General features: G+C 42.9%; 1 protein-coding gene across 1 annotated transcript in view; it reads right to left on the bottom strand.

Moving 5' to 3' along the window:
* Positions 1-25,087, bottom strand: part of LOC146667793 (voltage-dependent T-type calcium channel subunit alpha-1H-like) — a 61,232-nt gene that overhangs the window by 29,734 nt on the left and 6,411 nt on the right. Inside the window, exons 3-10 of the mRNA XM_085409480.1 lie at positions 17,006-17,100; positions 16,707-16,840; positions 16,211-16,308; positions 14,850-15,009; positions 10,472-10,784; positions 10,282-10,374; positions 9,615-10,182; positions 5,251-5,603 (exon numbers count right to left, since the gene is read on the bottom strand). Coding sequence (XP_085265606.1) covers positions 5,251-5,603; positions 9,615-10,182; positions 10,282-10,374; positions 10,472-10,784; positions 14,850-15,009; positions 16,211-16,308; positions 16,707-16,840; positions 17,006-17,100 — 1,814 coding nt within the window. The remainder of the gene's footprint in view (positions 1-5,250; positions 5,604-9,614; positions 10,183-10,281; positions 10,375-10,471; positions 10,785-14,849; positions 15,010-16,210; positions 16,309-16,706; positions 16,841-17,005; positions 17,101-25,087) is intronic.

Genomic DNA, 25,087 nt, shown 5'->3' with positions numbered 1-25,087 from the left:
CGTCACACCATATGTGTGAGCCAAACAGCACAACAAAACACGACTGTGCTTTAAACTGCTTTGTCATATTATCTAAGTAGGGACCCATAAATGATGATTACACGTAAAAATTGTTAGAGAAATCTGTTCATGGTTTGTGCGTCTGAAAAAAATAATACTGGCTGATATGTTGATTTTTTTTTTATTTGAGTTCAGTTCAAATTTATTGTATTATTATAGCATCAGATCACAACAACAGCTGCCTCAAAGGATTTATATTGTAAGGTAAAGACTACAATTATACAGAGAAAACTAATATGAGCAAGCACTTGGCGACAGTGGTAAAGAAAAACTCCCTTTTAACAGGAAGAACCCTCTGCCAGAATTATCAGACTCTTAAATCAGCAAATATCGGTCTTAAAGATGCTCACTGGGTTCCAATATAATTATTTATTTTATAATGAAGAACTTCATAAAATTATCTGTAACCCTGTAATATCGTAATATGCAGCATTTGTTCTTCTGGGGGACAAAAACCCACATCATAAACAACAGAAAGGCACTCCAGAGGGTCATCAACATGGCCCAAAAAATCATTGGACATCCTCTTCCCTCCCTGAAGGACCTGTACAGCACTCGCTGTCTCAAGAGGGCACGCAGCATCCTACGGGACTGCACACACCCAGGACACCGGGTGTTTAAGCTGCTGCCGTCTGGCAGGAGGTTCAGGCTGCTGAGGTCCCGAACAAATAGACTCAAGGACAGCTTTTACAACAGGGCAATAGCCCTGATCAATGTAAATAGCTGACCTGACTGGATACCTCCCTGGACTTTTTAGGGGGAGGTAACAATGTTTAAAACGATAACAATAATATTTATATGTATAACAAGGTGCAATAATAATTAATGTGCAATAATAACAGTGTGCAATACACATACACTTATTCTTCTTTTTTATACTAAGTTAATATACTGTGTTGTGTTGTTTGTTACGTTGTGATGTGTCATATCGTGTCGTGTTGTGTTATATGTAGTGCCGACGTAGGACAGTTTTTCCAATTTCATTGTACTACTGTACTATGTATGACTGTGCAATGACAATAAAGAGTTATCTTATCTTATCTTAACAAAAGTACTTGGTCATCTACACATATCAGGGGTGAGCAGTTAATTTTTAGGCGCACTCAAACTCGATGAGCGCTTTAGAACGATCCATTCTTTCACAAATGTTTGTGCAGCGCAGCCACGTGTTTGATTTTATACACCTGTGTCAACTGACTAAGATTAAGTGATTAAGAGGTGTGGCCCAACACGTTTGTCCATTTAATGTACTAATTTCTGATGTTTTTAGGTTAGGCTATGTTAGGCGTTACCTTAGTGGTAGCTGTCATTAAGAAAAAGTTAAATAAAATAAGTAGAGTCCTACATTTGTCAACCCTTCAAAAGCATGACACTAAAATCTGTGTTGCCAATGATTAGGGAATCACAGATGGAGCCTGTCTCAACCTGTCTGTCTGATATCGAGGGTCTGCTGCTGTCTTTGCTATTAAAGTGCTGTCATCATGCCAAGATCGAGAAAGCTCCCCAAAGCCTTCAGAAAATCGTCCGGGTATCCAAGCGAGTCTGCAAGGAGTTTTATACAGAATACTATAAGGGCGTTTGTATTATCATAGCGTGAGATAATTCACTATCTGGTAAGTACATGATATAACAATATCTCTTGCATGCCTGGACACAAGAACAAAACATTAATTAGTGCAACTGAGGTATTTCAGCCATCATGATTCAGGAGTTATTAATCACGCTCGTGTCTTATACACAGTCAAGGATGTACTTCATGTGATGAGCTACAAGGCTGAGCTGTAATTACAATGAGCGTGTAATCTGTTAGTGTCCAAATGTTGCCATAGTAAACTAACCATAATTTCTTCATGACATCATCGCCAAATAAAGTGTAGTTGATATTTTACTATTAAATTAAGATTAAACCCAAAATGTGGAGATCACATTTCACAATAGCTGCCGAGGCTCTACAAAAGCCTCGTGCAGATGAGTCAGTGAAACAACTTAAACAGCTGTCTTGTCGTGTCTCGTGATACAACGTCCTCTTTACTGCATGAGGTTGTAACTGTCGACAACCTTGCATCTGTCCACTGCCAGCTATTTCATCTGGTCAATATTGTGTGGGGGTTTTTTCCTTCTGGCCAGATACAGCTTCACATTCCTTATACGCATCACCTCACTGTGTTTATGTGATAAAACAGAAATCATTTCCTTGTAACTAAAACTGATTCTGCAGTACGATTTCACGTTCTCATGTACACAAAGCTTTATGCAGAGGGCTTTAATCTCCAAAATGATCAATAATATTTTTTCTCAATGTGTCCCTAACACTCCTTTGTAAAGAGCAGTCATTTGGCTGCAAAGAATTTGCAGGTAAGTTGGTATGAAAGTGCATGTTCTTAGGAGTGCAGTCGCCTAAATTTGAGCTGGTGAACATAAAGGCAAAACCCGCCCTTTTGGACTAAATGTGCTCCGGACAGACAAATACAGAGACGACTGGCTACAGTAACAGAAGAGACATTTGGTGCAGACCAAAGACATCTTTTCAGGAGAAGCGTAGCGGTGGAAATATTAGTGCTCGGGGTCACTTTGCTGCCTTTGCTGACTGGGCAGCCTGTAGTAATTAAATCAACGCCAAATTCTCTCCATCACATCAAAGAGTGCTTGAAGATAATGCGAGGCATCTGTCGGAAAACTGAAGGGGACCTTTTATGAGGATAATTGTCGTAAGAGATTTGAACCCCGTTAAAATGTTATGAAACAGGCAGAACGAGCAATAAGCCGTCAAACAGTTTGCTTGGAAGAGTGGTCAAAAAGTTCAACAAGACCATGACAAAAACTCGTCCACAACCATGCAAAATAATTTCAAAACAGTATTTTGAAAGCTTTTTGAAGGCATACTTATACCATGTGTGCTAATCGTTTTCACAGATAAATATCTGGTGGTAATTTGTTTGCATAAATGATTTCAAAAGTCCAAAATTTCCACTTCAAAAGCACTCTAATCATGTTCACCATCTTTAAAATGATGCCACGTAGGACTTCCTCACCTGCACACTCAACCAGGCCCCGCACACACTTGATGAGGCGTCTTTTCCAATATATCACACAGTACTGTGCAAAAGTCTTGGGCCCACCTTTGCGTCTTTATATTTTGCCAGGAAAATGGGAAACAGGTGCAGCAGTTTATTAAAACGTGTAAAATGGGCAAAAACAGAGTTTGTACAGTCATAGCAGTACAAACATAATCGTTCATGACCACCTTTATTCTTCACCACAGCCTGAACTCTCTGACAAGCTTTTGTCTAATTTCTTTAAGTTGTCTTCAGGAAAAGTTCTCGGGGGCTTCTTGAAGGACATTCAAAGCCCGTCTTTGGATGTTTCTCCTTTTTTTTCTGTTTTCTGTCAAGCTGATCCCACACCGTCTAACACCCTTTTATTGTGGTATAGCAACGCTAGTGGGATGTTGTCCTATTAGTGTAGAAGCTGGACAGTCTCCGTGAGTCCATGCTGCTCTCCGTGCATCTGTTCAGAAAGACCTTACCATTGTAACAGGCTGGCGCAGGCAATTAACTAACCCCAGCACATGTATGTAGGAACAGGGTAAAGCCATGGAGACTTGACTTGTATGGTCTTGTGCTGTTAACGCCAAATAAAGATCTGTTGTTCTGTCTAACCGACTGGCCGCCGAGTTGTCCAGTTAACCTCCCCACCACATGCCCGCTGGTCCTGCTATCAACTGAATGGATCAACTGAAGTTCCAGATGTAACTTTCAAGTCCTGTGTTGGGTTTTTGCTTGATTTTCATCTGTTTTAGGTTGCTATTTTTTCATTTGACTGTTACGTGTACACACACCACTGGTTTATCACTTCAGTTAGATGCCTTTTTGTATGCTTGAATGATTCAGAGGTCAGTGTGAAGTGGATCTTTGAAAGATTTTGACAGACCTTCAGAAAGCTTGAACAAGTGTTGCTCAAGACCTCTTTAAAACTTTCAATAAAGTCTTCCTCCTTGGAAGGAAAATATAAACAAATGATAGGTGGCTCAAGACTTTTACACAGTACGGTGCATACAGATAATCCTGTATTACATACTGTGTTAGATTAGACTAAACAGGATTATTGCTGGGTTTTAACAAGATCAGGAAAACATGCTAACAGCAAACGCTCTGGATTTGACATCTTATATTTTCTGCCCAGCAGCTGGGTTTGTGGGACCCAAACAAAGACGAAGTCAAGCCAACGTCAACAAAGCACAAGAGTTAATATTATTCACAAATCATAATAACAAGTAGTCTGCATAAAGTCTAACATAGTTTATACCTCTGAGCCACAGAGCTGCTGTCGTACAATAACTACGACAGTAAAAGTACATGAAAGAAATAAATCATTGAAGCTGGTGACATTTCTTGAAATTACAGAGAACATAGACCCCGTTTTTTTTTTCTTTTGCTCTGCTCCTTAAACCAACAAATGAGTGCACATGAGAAACTGCTTCTCTGAGCATGCTCAGCGCCATCTGCATGACACACAGCTGCTCTCAGAGGGTTTTTCAGAATAAACAGCACTGGTCATCCTGATTGAAATTAGGAAACACTGGCAAAAAGAAACTGTAAAGCTATTTGCGTATGTCACAGTTTTGGATGATAAAAGATGGATGCATTCACTTATTATATTCATTCGCATTGCTTCTTTGTTGATTTTGGGCCAAAAGGGATAAAATAGGTAAAATAGGGCAGCTCTCATCCTTGAATTTTAGCTATCGGAGAAGTTAAAGCCATCCAGATTTGTCATATTGTTCAGGAAATAGGCCAAACACAATCTCCCGCTGCCTTTCAGCCAATCACAATGTCAGATCTGTCCTCCCTCTCCACCTCACTCATCCACTCGCTTCTCCTCGCTCTGCCCCCGCCCCCCTCCCCGCCCCACCCCCGTCCTGTCCCAGGGTCACGCTTTAATTAACACTTCAGGTCTTATGAGTTTCTCCATCTCCTGATACATGCCTGCACACACCCACACACAGTCTCTCACACACACACATGCGCACACTCTCGCCGCGATCCCATATGCTCGCTGCTGTAAGTGTTGATTGGAGGGTAAGTTTATTGACTCCACCGCACACGGTGATTAGCGCATCAATTTTCAATCAAATTGTAGTCGCAGCCAATCTGCGAGAGGCGCGCACCCCACACACGTGCGCACACTTACCTGCTCGTGGTACTCTATGCCCATCGACAGAGTATTAATAAGGATGGCAATCATGATTCCTCTGCTGAAGTATCTGCTGCCAACAATAAGTTCCAGTTTAGTTCTGAGCCTCGCCCAGCCGCACTCCCACAGCCTCTTCTTTGGCTCAGACAGCTGCGCGTCACTGAGGCACGAGCTGCTACAGTGACACGGGCTGTTACTGTGACACGAGTGGCCGTGGCGCTGCTCTTCAGGCTGCTCGTTAACATTTTCGCCGTCACTAAGTTGGTTGTAGTAGATGCAGTACGGGCATACCGAGGACTCTCCGGGGACTTCGCCCGGCAACAGTAACGCCGGATGCCCAGCAGAGCCTCCTGCACAGACAGAGATCAGAGGAGAGGCCACATCAATCATGCATCCACGAGGGTAGAGTAAAACGTCGCTTCTGTATGCAGACACTCTGTCATTTAATATATTCTCGGCTCAGCAAAGGAGAGGGGTTTCTTTTCATTTCTGGGAAACAAAAATTCAATAACATGGAAACCACTGTGCTAGTGGGTGGGGGGCGGGGGGGTTGCTTTGTGCAGACGGAGAGCTCTGTTATTAGAACAAGGATGCTCAAGTGTGTGTGCATGCATGTGCGTTTTGTGAGGGTGGAGGAAGCTTGAGGGGGTAAGATTTCAGCAGAATTCATTAGTAAGGCACTCCGGAGGAATGCTCCAACGACATAACAACAAACACTAATCTAGCACGAGCAGTTCACTTGTCATCACAATTACAACAAATTCATGTTTCACTGGAGACTGATATAGTAAATCCAATCTGGTCGTTCTGCGGTGTGCGCGCGCGCGCGTATATAGATAAAACTGCCTTCAAGGCAGACTTGTTGAAAATGACTGACTTCACTACATACACAGGAAATACACTAATCAGGAGATGTGGGTGGCTTCCACGTAGCACCACGCTGAATGACTTCTGCTACAAAGTTCTCCAACTACAGTCGGAATTTATTGCATCACTGAAGTGTATTAAACGCTGATATGTGAAAACGGATGCTTAAAGTGCTGTGAAACACGCAGGGAGCCGTGGAAGGGGGGGACCCTGATGATGTCAGGATTACCCGGATTAATTCAGCTTGGACTTTGAGATAACAAAATTTTAATGAAAAGGCTGCGTTACCAACTGGGCTGTGGAGTCGCAATGTGTTTTTGGAACATGACTCATACTGGGAATTAAAAGACAGGATATCTTGGCCTCTGCTGCTTTGATGTTGACCGTATATTTTTGTTTCTCCCAAGTGAATCTTCGAGTTTAGTGAGAGTACAGTTTTATGGAGTATGCTTTTAAATTAAGTTCTTGTCTTAGAAATTATATGTGTAATTCAACATTGTCTGGCAGAGTTTTTTTTATGTGAAAAATCTCGAGCCACCTCTCATTTCTTTCTGTCGCCTCCTCTGATCCTGGCGATGATTTGAACCATATTTTTTACAGTCCAGTTCTTGTGTAATTTTCATACTTCAGTCTTGTCTCTCTCTTTCTCTTCCTTAAGTATGGCTTCTTGACAGCCATCTTTCCACTGAGACCATTTCGAGGGTTCAGTGAATAGTAAATGGATCAGCTGAAGGTCCAGATACATCTCGCAGGTCCTGTGTCTGGTCTTTGTTGGATTTTCTTCCCTCCCATTTCTTAAGGACAAAACTTTCAGACACTGTTCATCCGCTGTAGACAGGCCTGCCATTTCTTCTTTTGTCCTGCACTTGACCCGTTTCCAGACATTTTTAAAGGATACACTGCACACCATGCTGGGATATGCCAAGTTTTTGACTAATGGCTCTTGTTGGAGCACAAATATTATTTTATGACTGTCAAACTGTGTTATCTTTGGCATTTCTCATAGCTTTAACTAAAGTGCCTAAAGATATAGTTTTAAAATGGCTCATTGCTAAGTTGTCTGAAATGCACAGATCCAGCACTGGTCCATCTCTTGAGTTAGGTGTTTTCATCCCTGAATGATCAGGCTCTTAAAGAAAGAATTCCTGTAAAGACGGTCAGGTGCTAGGACTGATCTGAAATGAGGTTTGTTTTTTCTTTTTAGTCTGAATAAAAACTTTGAAAGATCTTCAGAGAGCCCAGAGAACCATTGTTCAAGACCACTTTAAAAAAAACGGACGGGTCAAGACTTTTGCACAGTTCTGCATTTTTATGCTGCTTTCAGCAATGCTCGATGTGTCGATGTGGGAAAATAAATATGCATAGTTTCAAAGGTTTTCAGGTTATCCCATATAAGGCAAAGAATCTTGTTAAAAGATCTTCAGTATTCTGCTACAAGTCATCTTCCTGAATATATTTGCATCCCATCTCTCCACAGAGATTTCAGGGAATCAAGCACGCAAGGCCCCACAAAGGAGAAGATGTAGATAAAAAGGTTAGACCGGTGAGAAATGTTTTGGATCAATTGTCTGGAGACACTTCAACCTTTAGGCTTGAATAGTACAACAGATCATCTGAATGATCTTCCAGTTTTTTCTCAAAGCTTTGCTGTTGTGAGGAATGACGGCACTTGCTTGATGTTTTTTAACAGCATGATTGTTCATGGCATTTTAAAACTGCTGTAAACATATGGTCCTCCTTTTGTCACATACATCATCTCATTACATGGATAATGCTCAGGCTACGGTAAACACAAGCTTATCTTTTAGCTCCTGCAGTGCTGTGTGAGGCAGAGGTGAAACCAGACGGGGAGTTTTGTTTCGGGATTGTGTCGTGTCTGCACAGCGCTCTGAAACTTCACATTTTTCACTAAGTTTGTGCGACATGGGTAAGACTACAGACTGCAGTGGATGACGTAAGGTATAAAGTTACTATGAAACTGCCAGCTGGTACTGGCAAAATAAAAAGCATTCATATATATGAACACTTTATGATCCAACACTCTGCAAAAGAACAAGGAAAAAAAAGAGGAGGCTGGTCTTTTTTCTGTTTGCAGAGTGGCTCTCCATAGCATTTACACATTTACGCAGCTGATTTGCCAGCCATATTGATTATAGTGGAAGCGTGTGGCTGCTGCATGAACTTGCATACGTTACATGTTCAGTGTAGCCACAAGAATTTGAATTATAATACCTCTGAGTGTCGTCTTGTATAAGGCACACACAGCGTTATTGAATTCTGCTCGCCTTTTCAGTGCATAAAAATGTGCTCAGACTGTAACAGACAGTGGCTCTGCTTCTTTTATCATACTGCTTTGAGCTCCGAAAAGAAAATTAAATGTGCCTGCGCAGTGTTAAAGGTGATGAATGTCGCACAGATATCAAAGTTTCGCTAAATAAATCTGAAGTGATCTGAATTTGAAATACAGCAGAGGGCAAGTGGGAAGATGTATTCTTGGTTAATTTGGGACTGCCAGAGATCATTTCTCAAATTAAACAAAAACAAAGATTATTCAAATGAACAACAGCAAAACAGGGGAGTAATCATAGACTGTATTAAAAGATGGACTTATTGTACTTTACAGGTTTGAAAACTGAAGCCAATGTGGAGCTGTCTTAAACCTGCGTTATGGTTGCAAAAAGATGTACATGGCATAAGGAAATCTACTGGAAAACTGCCCTTGGCTTGTGATGATCCCTGTCCTGATTAGATTACAGGCTCAGTTGATAGTTTCAAGTCTTATTTAATAACTCATGATGACATTTTGTAAATTAAGGTCTTTCATTAGGGTTAAAAAATGGGATGAAGTAAGAAATGCTTCACCAAGACACAAGCCAATGATAATAAAGGTCTCAGAGCCACCCCACACTCGTCACGCCAGGTTTGAAAATACCAAGATGACAGTTGCTAGGGCCTCAGTCACACAGGCCTAGAGACCAGTCTGCAACCTCCTAGCAAGCTCCAGTCACTACGGAAAAATGTGTTTTCCCCAGCTGGATGGAAGTTGCTGTCTTCCTCCAGGTGAAATCGTGGTACTCCTCCCAAAACATCCATGCATTTACTTTGGTCGCTAACAGATTGCTTTGCTGGCCTGCAAACAGTTGCCACTTACTCTCTGAGTTGTAGTGGAAGTTGAAAAAGTGCAGCACAAACCGGAAATCGACAATGCTCACAGTCAAAGTAAAAGTGCTTCCTTACTGCTAATTTGTAAGCAATCAACACATTTCAATGTCCATTTCAAGAGTTGAAACTTTTGGTTCAAAGGAAAAGAGTTCCCGTTTCTGGTTTGCGTCACACTTTTCATGGAAAATGTTCATCATGTCCATCTTTTACATACAGTCTATGGGAATTTTAAAGCCTTTAATCCTGGACACTCACTGCTTCCACACATAGTCAGAGTGTGACACTGTGATTCACACACTTTCAAACATTCACACACATCCCTTCATCCTCACCGTGCTCCAGCACCAGCTGCGGCAGTCTGTTGCCGGTCTCCGTAGCAACCAGCCTCTTTTGGTCCTGGTCCTTTGCATCCCGGTGACTGAAGAGGGGCGCTATGAAGGGATAATTAAAGCCGTTGCCTCCATTACTGACGGCGGGGTCAGTCTGAGGCTGATGGTTTTGGTGATGATGATGATAAAGCTGATGAAGGTGTGACAAGTCATTAGGGGCGTGGCCTGAGTGCCGGTGGGCGAGACCGTTCATCTCCCCGGCCCCACCGCCCCTGGCAGATCCGCCACCTTGCTCTCTGTGGCACGCGCACGAGCAGCGAAAGCGCGCGCGCGTCTGAGCGTAGCAGCGGGAGAGCCGTCGCCAAGCCTTACGGCCCAGGTGCGCCAGGTAACGGATGATCTCCTCGTAGCAGCTCCCTGGTTGGCTATCGCTGGCCAGCGTGGAGGCCGACTGATGGAGCTGGCGGGCGCGCTGCTCTGACTTCATTAAGGCGTGTTCTCTCTGTTTCGTTTCAGAAAACTGCGTTGCTATTACGACCAGGCACAGGTTGATCATGAAGAAGGAGCCCACCTACAGAGGACGACACACGTCACATACAATAAGTATAATTTTTTATGTGTATATATATGGATGTGTGTGTGGCCATTTGTGCTATAAGCATGTACTCACTATAATGAGGAAAATGAAGTAGATGAAGTTGTAGAAAGAATGTGCGTCCATGACATAGTACATGATGTCTACCCAACCCTCAAGAGTAATTACCTGAATGAAAACATGCACACAGTCAACAACAGCAATATGTAGTGTGCACCTCATGGTAACCAATCAGATTCCTGCGATTAATCCTGGAGACATTTACCTGAAAAATGGCAATCCAGGCATATCCAATGTTATCAAAGTTAATAGCTCCTTTGTGTGGGTTCAATTCCCCAGCACGACACTCATTGTAATACTGATACCAGTTCACACAAGACCCGGGCTCATCTACTCTAAGGCCCATCTCTGGTAGGGCCTCCCCAGCATCCAGCAAGCAGGAAGTCCTGCCTACTCGGCGACGAGGCACATCAGAGCACCGGAGCATCCCGTTTTCTCTTTCCATGGAGCAGATGAAAGGGTGGTCGTCTGTGCCGTCGGGCCGATAGTAACCATTCAGGAAGGAAATGTTATATTTCCTAAAGAAGAAGAAGTTTCATGAGTGAACAGATGTTAGATTTCGCTTCGTGTAAGCATAACCGAATATAAGAGGACAACAAAAAATGTTGATTGTTTTCTTTACTGCCAACAAACAAATAACATACCATTTCTTTCAAAATCACCTTTTCAAAAATGATTAAACTGTTTTTGTCAAATGATACTTAAACTGAAGTAAACAGTGCATTTCTTGGTAACTACTTCAGCTGCAGAGTAATGAGTGTAATGTGAGAGTGGGTATTTATGACAACAAAACTGCGTGAAGAAAAATGTCTCCCATTATGGCTCATGGATGTGTGTGTACATGTGTGCGTGTTGTGTTTTTTAAATTGCATGAAGTTAATTCTGAACAATGGCAGAAAGGAAGTTGTATTTGGCCCCGGCTGCACAGATCTCACGAGTAAGCCAGCATCAAGCACGAGTAACACGGAGCGGACCTCAAACACAAACGCTGAGTTGCTGGGTTGGATTCGAATGGTTTTCAAAAAGATTAATCATTTTATTGACCTACTGTTTCCTTCAAAGGTCTGTTTTCTTGGGGAAAGAAATGAAAGACTGTGTGAAACACACAGAGGTGCTAAAGGAGGAAATGAGGAAACAGAGAGGGAAACACAGATGAAGGGAAAAAGCAAAAAAAAGCCAGGGAGGGTGCATTGGAGAGATAAGCAATCAATCATGTGTGGCGTAGAGGAGGGTCCCGGGGGAGCGCTGCTGCCTCACTTCTTATCAGGAAAGGTCATTTTGTTGTTTATGAAGCAGAAAAAATCAAAATCTTTACAGTGAACATGAAACTGGAGAAGGGTTCGTTTTGCTAAAATGGTACCGGATACTGTGCAGTGGGCTACTTGTGGGCTAAGCGAGAGTCGGTTAACAACTTCAACAACTACTGCAGACGGTAAGGAAAGGAGCTGTTCCTGCAGCAGAAAGCAATTCCAGCTGAACTGTGCGCATTATGTTGCAAATTAAGTGAAACAGCTGGAAATCATTTTGCAAATGTCATTTTGTAAAATCTTGTACAACAAACTATGATCCACTCACTCGACTCTATTGGTAAAAATTACAGTGTCAGAATTCAATCTTAACCATCTGAACGCCCAGATTCCTCCAGAGAGAAGCCAGAGCATTCAGACTCTTGGAGCTGCGTGCCTTCTTGAACTTATGATGTAAGCTTAAGATTGGATGATATAACATTTCAAAAAATGTAATGATTAAACAAAATCACCTCCAGGAAGCACTGATGACTCACAAAGAAAAATAAAACACCCCAGGTTTAGCCCCTTTACCCAAATACTTTCAGCTGAGGAGTTATTTCTTTCCATTTCTCATTATGATTATGCTGATAACTATTTGCAGATCTGGGAAATATTAATATTTGCACGAGCTCAGTTAAAGTTGTGATGAAATGTGTATTGTGTTTTCATAATGAGGCAGTGTTTTGCCTTGTTTATCATCTCTCCATGAGCGCCCAGATAAATTCCACTCTGGCAGTAATGTCCTTACATTAAGCAGCAAAACTCTCAGTAAAAAAAACAAAAAAAAAGTGATTCTGGGAGAAACCAGCTGAAATTAAAATGTATCCCTGACAGCTCTGAAGGTGCCAGATCCATCCTGAGCACGAACGCTTTGTTCCCAATCGTTTCACTGTGGAAGCTGCGAATCTGCGCAGCTGCTGAGCAGAAAACATTTAGGTTAATAAGGCGACGTAAGATCACAATGACACACCAGAAGATGCAAATAATTAATGAAGTTACGCTGCTGTGCCACCTGCGTAAATTGCTCGCAATTTGGAGGGCCTCTATCCCGCTGCTGGGTGATGCCACAGCTGTTTAATAAAGTCAAAGAGCAGCAGAGTTTCAACGTGTGTTTTTTCAGCATGACTCAGATTTTAGCTTCCAGGCAGATTCTATAAGAACTGATATGAAGGAGATGAAGCTGATAGCGGTCAGTAGCCTTCAGGAAGAAAAAAGTGGAAAGTGCTTTTAATTTGCATTTGTTCTAATGTCCAGTCCTCCATCAGATCTACCATAAAATGTTCAACTAGAAGCTTCAGAACCGGAGAACTCAAGCCAGTGGATCATGTCATGTTTTTTACATCCAGTGTGATGGATATGTTATATAATTGTAACTGAAGGAGAAAAATACCCCTAAAAAGCTCAAACGGGGGCTTGTTTGTTTCCTGCACTGTGGTTTTATTGTGTGTTATCATTGTTATTCAGTTTTAATAAGGTGTATATTTAACTCCCTCTGCTTTGCTGCCTTTTCTAAACTGTGAGTTCATATTTTTTCTTCAAGTTGATTCACTCGACCCACGACAAGTCACCAAGTATTGACCCTGGTAACTCAATCTGTTTCAGGTTCTCTGAACTTCAGCGTATGCATAATGAATTTAAAGAGGACGCACTAGGATATATTATCTTATAAACCTTACATCCCACCACCATAATTTAGAAACCAGGTGCTCAGACCCAGTGGGCTCCTGCTAAAGCTAACTCCTTCATATTGACTTTCCTCATACAGATGTTGTACATTAAGTGTGCAACTCTTAAGTAACTCTTCATTTAAAGATTTTTTGCTAGGAGAATAGGAAATATGAGCACTGGGGAGGCCAATCCATGACTGACGCTGTTTCATTATGTGTTTTTCTATCCAGATATGCTTTTATTAGCAGTGTGTTTGGGATCATTGTCATGCATGTAGACACTTACTGTTGCACCTTTATCTTGACCTTTTGCATACATATTGATGAAACCAAAAATTACCAAATACCTCTTTCTCCTGATCTGACATCCACCTTCTACCTGAGAACATTTCTTTAGTGAGCAGTAGATGGATCACCTGAAGGTCCAGATGCATTTCTTAGGTCCTGTGGACTTTGGATTTTTTTTACCATATCTTAAACACTGTCTGCTACAGGCAAGTCATTGTTTCTTTGGTCCTCCACTTGTGTGCAGTTTCCTCAATTTTTTAAGGTCCCACTGCACACCACGGCGAGATATGCTAAGTTTTCAGCTAACAGCTCTTTGGGATCTTGGTGGTTCAAAAATACTACTTCATGCATCACAAGCTGTGTTATCTTTGGCATTTTACATAGACTTTAGAAAAGAAATAGGAATAAATAATGTGTTTTTGTGACAGGCTGCTAGTAACAAAGTGTGTAAAGATACAATTTAGAATTGGGTCTTTGATAAGTTGTCTGCTGTTTGTACGCAAAACACTGATTCATCCCTTGAGTTCACTTGTATGATTCATGGACCACTTTTAAAAAATTACAAGAAATTCTGGCTCCTTGAAAGCAAATTATAAAGAAATAAGAGGTGGTTCAAGATTTCTGCACAATACTGTACAGACACTAAGATAAGGACACTGAGCACTTTTGGTCGAGGCTGCTGCTGCTAGAGATTAATTTCAGTCTTTGCTTCTCCAGCATCACCACAGATTCCTTTGTAAAGCTGCCGTATAAATAAAGTTAGTTATTGGCAAGAACCACAAATTCATTATCAAATGAGTGAATGTTTGGCACAACAACAATGCGTCACCACAGCACCATCACTGATTGTTGTCCAAGTTGCTATCTAAGAAGGCGAAACAGACGTTATCTGATGTGGTGTGATAATATGTGGTCATGTTTGTGAACATGTGAGCGGGAAGCGGGAGTGGGAGTGACGGTAACATCATCAGTTAGACTGTGATCGAGCGTGACATGAAGGATTGTGTGGGGGAGAACCGGAGTGACAGCAAACTCAGATGGTTTTACTGTGGAAACAGCCGCTCGGAGGCAGCCACTGAATAACAGCTCCCTAAATTTATTTAGCCTTCCAAATCCCTTGATTTGTGATCCCTGATGCTCAAAGTGTCCAACGGGAAGCATGTAGCACCTCCGTGACGGAGCTGATTAGAGAACAAACAAGATCAGCCCATCTGTGATATCAATCCCCGAGTAAGGAGAGAGAGAAGCTGATCAGTTGTGAACAAACTTTTGACAGGTTGGAGCAATAAAGCTGGCGCAACTCGTGCTGTGACATCGGCTGGTCACTATAGCAACTCACATCTTCACATCCTCTCCCATGAAACAGCGGTTCCTCAGTAGCCCCGCCCACAGCTGTACGCCAACGATGCCGAAGATGAAGAAGACAAAGAAGCAGAGCGCCAACACGTTTCCCAGCATAGGAAGTGTGTCCAGCAGGAGGGTCACAAGAATGCGCATACCTATCAGTGCACACACACACACACACACACACACACACACACACACACACACACACACACACACACACACAGCATAAACACAGAAGGGTAGACAGTCAGACAAGCAAAGATCAGCAATAAGTCAATGCAAACTTTAGCAAAATGTCAGTCACAGTAAATGTTGGCCAGACAGGACTCTTTATGTATTCTGCACAAAACGCAGGCAGTGCAATTAGCTGAATGGCAACACTGATAATTGGCTCTTACTCCACTCTCCTAAAGAGAGCACATACAAAATCTTCCTCCTTCCTTCTTCTCTACTCGTTCCTACTTCAAAAACACTCTCCGATTTTACAAGAACTCAATGAGAGCCGCAGCAAGGTCACCAAGTGTAGTAAAAAGAAAAAAAAAGACATAAAGTTGGCTGGCCAACTTGTGCGGTGAGCTATCAAGAACAACACAAGCATCACAATGATTCGCATGACTTTGTTCACAATGTCCTGATTTATTTACACATGCATCCATCACGGGGCGAGCTGCAGCAGGTGCGTAACTCGGGAAGTTAAAGAAATGAAGTGGGATTTACAATCTAGTCGGAGCGTGCAAGGACGGTGACACGTTCTTCATCGTCCCGGCTGTGACTAACGATGTTGCTGACACTCAGCTAAGGTGTTTCCACATCGGATGAGCCGCGCAGGAATCACGGCCCTTTCTGCTCCAATTAAAGGGGAGCGGGAAGCTGATTGGACATGTTTTCGTAAACTACAAAATCATCAGATTTAACATTTCTTCCAACAGCCAGTGGCTTTCTGGAGTCTACACCCTGCACATATCGCCAAAAGCTTTCTGGTGATGCTCTCCCGGGCCTGCACAGCAGCCTTCTCTACTTCTTCTGTTTCGAGGCATCAATCAGCTGAATTGCACTCTCAGGAAAAAAGACTCCTAGTTGTTTCCCCTCTGGTCTCTTTGAGGATTTTTAACCTGCTGCACTGTCCTCTTGTCCCGACTGTTCTCCTGCACTGTTCACCCAGCTTGTATGCGGGCACACTTTCAAAGGTTGAGTCAGCACTTTAAATCAACCTCACAGTTTCAGCCCATTGTGCGGACGTACAGTCAAAGCCATGAAAGACAATAAAGTAACCCAGTTTCTGTGTGAGCTGCATGCTGGAGGGGAGGGGGGTAAGACAAAAATAAATAAATAAATAAAAGGAGAAAGACTCACTGGGAACTCTGTTGATGGCTCGCAGTGGGCGGAGAACTCGAACAGTCCGGATAGCTGATAAGCTGACGTTGTGTCCGTCCAGCGAGTACTCCAGCATTCTGCGCAGAGGGAAAGCCACCGCTGTGTCACCGGCATCCTGATCAGCCTGACCTTGGCAGACCCTGAACGCCTACAGGGACTCTAGCAGAACTCCGGGATACAGAGCCTTTTAACTACCAATCACCGAGGTCTGTGTCTCTCATGACCGAATGATACGATTGTCATTCTGTGGAGCTATCACACACACACACACACTTCCACTGATATGTCTAAGCACGCGCGCACACACGCTTGACATTTAACTGGCATTAAACAAGTGTCTAAGCTTTACACAAAACACACATACACACACACACATGCACACACACAGACACACACACTCTTGGCTCATATTTAATGTCAGGCGCGCCTGCGTGTGAGTGCGCGTCGGCTGCGTGCGCATCTGTCAAGCACTCACCCCACTATAACAATGAAGAAGTCCAATCTGTTCCATGTGTCGCCTAGGTAACCGCTCTGACCTATGACCCCGAGAGCCACCATCTTCACAACCATTTCTCCAGCAAAGAACACAAAGATGCCATCATCCAAAGCCTGCACACAAACACACACACGGAGACCCAGAGGATTAACTGATTAAGCGGGGGGGGGGAAGAAAAATGTTATTGGAAAAACTTTTCAGACCCTTGATAATGAAGTGTGACAGTGGAATATAATTAGTCTGCAATTTCAGATTATGTGTGTGTGAGCGTGCTTTACCTGCAGAAAATAGGGGGTGTGGCCACAAGGCTGGAACATCCCTAGAGTCACGCAGTTGAGCAGGATGGCCAAAATGCTCACACGCTCGAACCACGTGAGGCACGGTTAAGGATCAACACATCGACAGAGAGTCTGAACACTGATTAAAGCAACAAAATGAACACGTTTAATGAAGCTGTGCTTGTAAACTTTAGGGCAGAGGTGTCAAACATAAGGTCCAAGGACCAGAACTGGCCTGGCGAAGACTCATTCTGGTCCACTAAAAGGCTTCATCATAGATGTTGAACTTTTCCTGTTGATAAAGACCTCTCTCATTGCCGTTCATACTACACCACAGTAAAGTAATAGACAATTAAATGATACTAAAGTTGCTGTTTTTCAACTTCTTTTGTCTATTTCCACATTTGTAATGTAGACAAACTGAGACGGACTGTTGAAATTTGCACTTCTCATAATAAGATTTCTCAGGGATTAAGTGTGCAGTTAAATGCCTCTACATTGATATAAAAGAGAATTTACTGGTCTGGTCCAAACGAGTTTGACATCCCTGCTTTAGGGTGACTGATGGCAGTCTCAGCCAATCACAGGAGCAGAGGAGATAAGTACACTACTGCCTGCTTGTCTCATTTAAAGCTGGCATTGGCAAAATGACAACAAAATCCACGATAACATTTCAGTTTATTATCATTCAAGCTGCGTAAGAGGGAACTACACTCCTGTGTCCTTTCTGGACTTTCAGTCCTAATCTTAGCTGTGGTGGAAGACTTTTGGCAATCATTTATGTCTTCAGTCCAATTTTGCTGAGTAGTAAAAAGAGTATAAAATAATATATTAGAAGTAAGGTGCATGTAGGAAGAACAAGAGTGTGCTAGGAGCCACCTGGAGCCAAAAGTCAGCCTTGACTTTGTTTAAGTACATTAGAAACATACGTTGGGTGGGAGGGGCTTGCCACAAAGAAGGAAGTGCTCAGACAGCTTTTTGGCGTTTCAGCCTTAATTGGATAGAGACAGTGTAGATAGACAGGAAAGCAGGGAGAGAGAGCGAGGGGAAGAAATGCAGCAAAGGGCCGCGGGTTGGACTCAGACCCGGGCCTACTGCTCTCTGGCATGTGGTCACCTGCTCACCCACTAAGTGTGAAACACCCATTTCAAATCGGAAGTTGGAATTTCTGAATTGCTGGTTGCAAATCTCAGCTCAAGTTCTTAAGTTGGACTTCCAACTTTAAAGGTTAGGGCAGCCACACTAACCCTGACTTCACAATCCAACACGGCAGCAGTGCGGTAGCAAAACTGTACAACTTCAACTGCGCAGCCATTGTTGTGTCCTTGTCACTCGCTACATTAACCGTACGCACGGTCGGGCTCTATCCGCGAATGCACTGCAGCGTCATGTACAAGAATCGAGCACTGACGCATGAATGGCTCCACCGTTCCAAAACTCAGAATAAATCCTGTTTTTTCTTTCTCCTCTGACTTCACAAGTATACTACGCTCAACAGTGACATCTGACTTACGAGGCAAATAAAACACAAAAATCGTAATTACAAAATAGACTTTAATTTAATATAAAAGGGGTTTTCGTATTGCTTCCCTGTTCCCCAAGCTGTCGCCACATGGCTCCACATGTTTGATTTAGCACAGGTTTTACACAGATGCCCTTCCCGACACAACCTTCCCATTTATCCGGGCCTGGAGCAGGCACCAGGAGCATGCACGCTTCTTACTCTTGGTGGCATAACTTGTGTCTCCTCTTGGAACCAAACCTAAATGGGACTTGTTTTTCAAGCTAGAATTGAACGTGCGCTCTTTGACCTGCTAACCAACATTATCTACTACTACACCACCAGAGGAACTGAAAGCTACGAAGACATGAAGACATCAATTAGACAGAAGACAGGTGATTTTTTGCAACCACAGGAGTCACTAGCCTACTGGCCATTAAAAAGACTACAGATTTTAGCACGTCCACTTAACTTCACTGTTCAAACTCAGAAGCTACATTTTTTTAGCATCTGTGGAAGTGCTGAAGAAGTGCAGCTACTTTCTAGATTTCTGCTCACTGCAGCTGTAACTGACTCCCATGTATCAAAAAAACATTTGTCACGATATTGGTGAGCAGTAAACATAAACCCAAGCTTTCAAACACCAAAGGAGGAGTTTCTGCTTCCCGAGTTTATGGAGTTGACCAAGTGTTGAAGTGTGATTGACAGAATTGCAGATGAGTGACAATGTAAAGGAAAAGCAACATACGGTGTGCTTGTAAATTGCTGGAACATCACAAGCTCCCTGAAGAGCTTCAGTGCCACCAAACATCAAGCTAAATCCGAAACCTCAGAAACTCTCCCTGAGTGTCACGCAGCATTCCTCCAAACACATTAGCTCATTTGTTTTTTTGCATCTGAGAGCCGAGAGGCAAAATCTCCCATGTCCACTTTTGCAAAACGACTTTGCCAAACGCTTACGAGGACACGTGGAATTCACCTCACCTGCATTAACCCCTGTGTGGCCCTTTAAAAAATGCACCCCTTCCGAGCCCTGGGGACCATAAATGGTCCCGCCCCAAAAGTGTAATAAAAAGATTATATATTCATATTTTTTTCCACTTTAAATTGGTCAGTCTTTTAAAACTACTTCTCCCTGAAATATTCATATAAAGTTTTAATTATATTTTCGTTGTTTTAACCCTTTAAATCCCAGTTTTATTACATGAGCGCCGTTTTTTAGCCCCAAAAAACAAAAAACTAAATATTTTCCAAAAAAAACATTTGAAGTAATATTTCTTTGTTATTATAATTAGGCCTTTAGATGGACTAAAGATTGGCACCAACAGTCATTTCGATCGCCTTTTTTTTTTTTTTTTCAGGACCAGAAAATGGTCTCCAGGCGGCAAATGCTCCTCCTCTAGGCCGAAATAAGTGCATGTTGCCGGGGTAAGTCGCGACGATCACCGGGGCACGATCACCGGGGACTGCTTTTTCCAGCCCACACGTCCGATACCACGTGACAACAAATACGTCATTTCCTGTTGACTAAAAAAAAAAAAAAAGCACCCTCTCATGGTCCTAGGGACCAAAAAATGGTCCCGCCCGATCAGCGGGCGAAGCCGCTGCTGCACGCCGGAAATGAGGCTTCATTTCCCGCAGGTCTGTTACGGCAGCCCGCTGTTTTCCAGCCCGGGGTCAAATGTGGAGCAAGGGCGCCACCCAGTGGACAAATAAAAAAAATTACAACTCTAAGGTCTCTTCTGCAACACGGAAATGATACTTAAGCGATCGCCGAGATGCTTACGGTATAAATCCTGCAGTGAAAAATAGCGTTTATAATGGAAGTCAATGGGGACCAAAAATGGTCCCCAGGGCTCTAAGAGGATGTGTATTGTTAGCTTAGCCACTGAAGCTAATTTAAGGAAGTCAGACTTGAATTTTGAAATGAAATTATGCCAAACTTTTTTTTAGAGAATTTGGCTATATTCCATTCAACACAGTGCAAATGGCTTGTAACTGAAAACCTAAAGGGACCATTTATGGTCCCAGGGCCACTTAAACAATACTTTTCTTGTGATGTTTGCTTTGCCACACAGCACTCAGCACTAAGCTGAGTGTCACTGTCACATAATATGATAATTCACAACATTTTCATACTCATCAAACCATTCAGTGACCCCTCATGCCCTATATCCATTCCTCTGCATTCATTATCGTTCTGCACTCATTTATTCATGTTTTCCTTCCCCCTGTCTGTCACCCATGAATATCTGGCAATGGCAACGTCCATAGCAACAGCGAAGAAACTGTGACTCGTCAAAGTTAAAGGTCCAGCCACGTCTGTTTTGTAGCGCCCCGAACATTACCAGGCTGAACTTGCAAAATACCCGTCTGAGGCTAAGACGAGCATGAAATGTGTGCCTCGCAGCTTAAAATCACATTTACAAGCAGGGAACTGAACGTACCAACCTAAAAAACAACTTAGTGGAAACTTGCGATAATAAGCTTAAAGGCGTCAACCTTCATTTACGAGCAACAACTTCTGACGAGGCATTTTGACACGTTTAATATTCACAACTACAAGAGCCAGACAGCTACCACAACACAGCCAGTAAGACGTGTGGAGTCAGTTTAAGAGCAAACTTGCTTATGGCGTGTGTTTGAGCATCTGCGCTGCTTGCTAGCTGTCAAACTGCAAGAAGGAGCATGAATCAGACGTGGGGAGAGAAGAAATAACAGAGAAGGATTTCAAAGGGAGAATAGTCTGAAGTAGAAAGTTAAAAGAAAGACTGAATTTGAATTTGTACAAACACGGATGCACACACACTCTCGCTCTCTCACACACATACACTTGCACACACACTTGCACACACACTTTTGAGCACTAATGTGAAAACTGCTGAATGGATGACAGGACTGTATTCAAGAGCCAAGGACGCATACATAACAAAGCCTGGAGCATGCACATGGACCCGTACACACAGACACATGTGCGCGCGCACACAGAGTCCCCTCTTCCCGGACACTTTGCTCTCGAGAGGGCGGAAAAATTAATGAGAGTACAATCCTTTATCACCCTTGAGACAGAGAGAGAGAGAGGGAACGAGAGAAAGAGGGAGAGGGATGGAGAGAGAGAGAGAGAGAGAGAGAGGGTAATCCAGTGTCCTCCCTTTGCTGTGGTTGCCATGGGAACCCCCATCTCACCGTAGGAACTGACTTCTGAGTTTCACGATCCGCTTGCATCCTGTCTGGACTGGATCACAACACAATTAATACGCACACACAAACTCTCTCTTTCTCTCTCACACACACACACACACACACACACACACACACACACACACACACACACACACACACACACACACACACACAACAGAAACCAAGGTCTTCCTGCTGAAGCTTCCTTCACTCCTTCAAAAGCTTAAGAGAGCCGTTTTAATGCTGTTTCATCTGTATAAGTTACAGCAGCTTAAATAATCCCCCTGTGTGTCTGTGAAACACACACACACCTTAGTTAAACTATAGGAACCCGGCAGGGTCAAAAGTGTGAGTGATGGATGAGCAGGGAGTATTTTCACAGTTGGCACATCGTTCAGTATCAGCGATGAAACACGGAGGGAACGTCCTTTCCCCTGTTTCGCTCTCCCTCCAATGCTTTTCCTTTATCTCCTCTCACACTCAACCTTTCCCTTTATCATCTCTCATTTTCCTCTACAACCTTTTTTTGTGCCTCCTCTCTTTGGCCCAATTATTTTTCTCTTTCGCTTTGCTCCTCCTGCTCTCTGTGTCTCCCTCGTCCTTTATATAGTACAGCATAATTCCCCATCTTCATTTCCTATCACTTCTTGCATATCTTTTTTTGCCTCTCCCATCCACTCCTGTGCACACGCACTCCCCGCTCCGTGTGGAGCGCCTCTGCTCGGCGCCCTCCCCCGTCTGCTTCTACCATCTCCACATACGACTGCCCTTGGGTAGAGTTCTCGTCTCTGACAGAAGCCCGAGTCTCAGCCAACAGATAAACCGCAAGTAAAAAAAAGTAATAATTAACATTGTGAAAAAGCTGAGCAAAGGCACAAAGAGTAGGAAATATGCATAAAGTATATAAAGTAAGGGGTAAAAGGGGGCAAGAATGATGGATGATGAGGTGAGGAATATGCTTAGATCAGGTGAACAAAGGGAGGAGAGCAGCTAAGACCCTGACTGTTCAAGCTCTTAAGTAGTCCAAATGTGGCATGGCCCCTTCTATGTCTTCTCATCCTAATTGCCTCTTATCCTCTCATTTTCACACTCTTCTTCCCTCTTGTACAGTGGCAGAGTCAGACAAAGGTAAAGACCCCACAATAATACAGAGAAAGCACCAGCAATGAAACCACCCTCTTTGAGCAAGCACTTAGTGACTGTGGGAAGGAAAAACTCCTTTTTAACAGGAAGAAACCTCCAGAAAAACCAGGCTCAGGGAGGGACGGCCCTCTGCCATGAATGGTTGGGGTGATGGCAGGGAGACAGGACTGTCTCTCTCCCATGCTGTGGAAGAGAGCCAAAGATTAAAAGTGAGAAAAAGTGAGAGAGTAACTAAGGGAAGATTCAGGATCACCTGATCGAGCCATAAGTATAAACTTTATCACAAAAATAAGTTTTAAGCCTAATCTTTAAAGCAGAGAGGGTCTCTGTTCCCCAAATCCAAACTGGGAGCTGGTTCCAAAGGAGAGCGGTCTGAAATCAGAAAACCATCATGGCAATAATTTTCCTTTCTGTTGCAAATCGCCAACCGTAAAATAGTACAGCAGCATTTCAATAAGAAGAGATCATTAGATGGAATTGATTAACTGATATACAGAATTCAATTATACCATTTTGGCAATTAGACTGCGATAGATAAAGACAACAGAATGAAATGCCAGAGCAGGACCCCCGAGAGTCGAGAAGGTGGATGGAGTGACTCGCTTGAGGTGGAAAATGCTAGCGTTGAATGGACAATGAAAGATTAGCAGCACGATTTAAAGATAGCAGGGTGGAGGCTGATTGGTTTAAAGAAACAATGATGTCAGCATTGAGATTTGCAGCGTGGGAAAGTGGAAGTGATGTAATGAATAAGCTTAGCAGCCAAGCACACAGGAACGCAGACAAATGAGTGAATACAGATGTTCCTTATTGAACTCCTGCATAAGCTTCATTAGTATTTGCTCTGACAGACATGACTGCCATGGAGAATACACCATGGCTGCTCATGTGTGGGACAGTTTTTTATGAAGCTTTTCCTCTGAAAAGCTTCCTACTGTAGTGGTTTACACATGTACCTACCTGCCAAAGCAAACATGCAGAGCTGCCCGCTGTGGCAACCCCCCCGTGAAAAGCAGGCAGCCAAAAGTAGCTTCTACTTACGTAACCGTAAACTGATTGAATAAATCTGGGAAAGCTGCTCAAGTTGTTCTTTTAACTGTTGATAAAGCTCAGGAGATCGTTACTATAGCAAAGGTGTAGGAAAACCAGCTCCAGAGAAAAGTTACTGTAGAAAAACAGGAGCTACTGGATGTCACTCAGGATCTATGAGCATGTGTGTAGCCCCCTATTGGGCCTGAACATGGCCACCCGCAGATACCCCTTTGCTCCACCCGTTCTCCCGTCCTTCTTCCCCTCTCCCCCACTCAAACACCCTCTGCTCACAGGTAATAAAGGTCAGGCAGACATTATAAATCAAATCAGATCACATCACCATGATCTTTGTGGCATCATCCGCCACCCTTGGCTGAGATAAACATGCTAAGACCTTCATGTGGCAACATTTTCATGTGAAATGTTCATTAAGTTAAAAGCATCATCCACAGTTGGTCTTGGATTTACTACCCGAGTCTCACGAGCCATGAAGTGCAGGTTTGATTCCAGCAGAAAACAGTGCTGCCTGCCCAAGCTCCCTTCTCTCCTGTCAGTATACTTTATTGTTGAATGTCGGCAAACGCACCCTTAAAGAGCATCTGTTTGAGCCGCCATAAAATCTGACAGACATTCATGTTACTTATAGGATGAATGGGTATCACTGCTGTGCTCTTATCAAGGACTTAAACTGGTTTAAGATCATCTATCAGAATAAATACACTGTACTCAGCACAGGTCCATACTGCTCCTGTCATGTATACCCCCGCGTGTAAAGTCTACATCTGGATGTAAAGTTACAATCAGCCACAGTAAGTATGTAATACCTCTGTGTGTTAACTTGCGATCCTCTGTTTACACAGCTGATTGATCTTGGCTTGACATGTTTCCTCACTAAAGTCTTCACCAGCTCTCACATCAGTTTGAAAGCTGCAGGAAATTACTATTTTGAAACACAGCTACAATTTTTGTCATTTTAGCCTTTTATGAAAATCCTCCATTTAGATTTAAATGATAAAAATGAGCTCCAAGTCTAAACTGACTTTTAGTTTGAAAGGCTGAAAAAGAAGCACTGCCCCCACTGTCAAAGAGTGACATATTTATACACAGGCCCCTGTTTTTAAGGACTAAAAATCAGGATAAAATTATCATTTTTAATGCTTAGTAAAGAAATATATCCAGCTAGTGACTTCTAGAGTCTAGAACCTATGAGCATCATTAAACAA

This window comes from Rhamphochromis longiceps, linkage group LG6, assembly GCF_057381845.1.
Source record: "Rhamphochromis longiceps isolate RC_006_pf linkage group LG6, R_longiceps_female_GT1.1, whole genome shotgun sequence".
In the NCBI taxonomy this organism is placed as follows: Eukaryota; Metazoa; Chordata; class Actinopteri; order Cichliformes; family Cichlidae; genus Rhamphochromis; species Rhamphochromis longiceps.
Note: the sequence above shows the minus strand (reverse complement) of the source record. Positions and strands in the feature narration are given on the sequence as shown.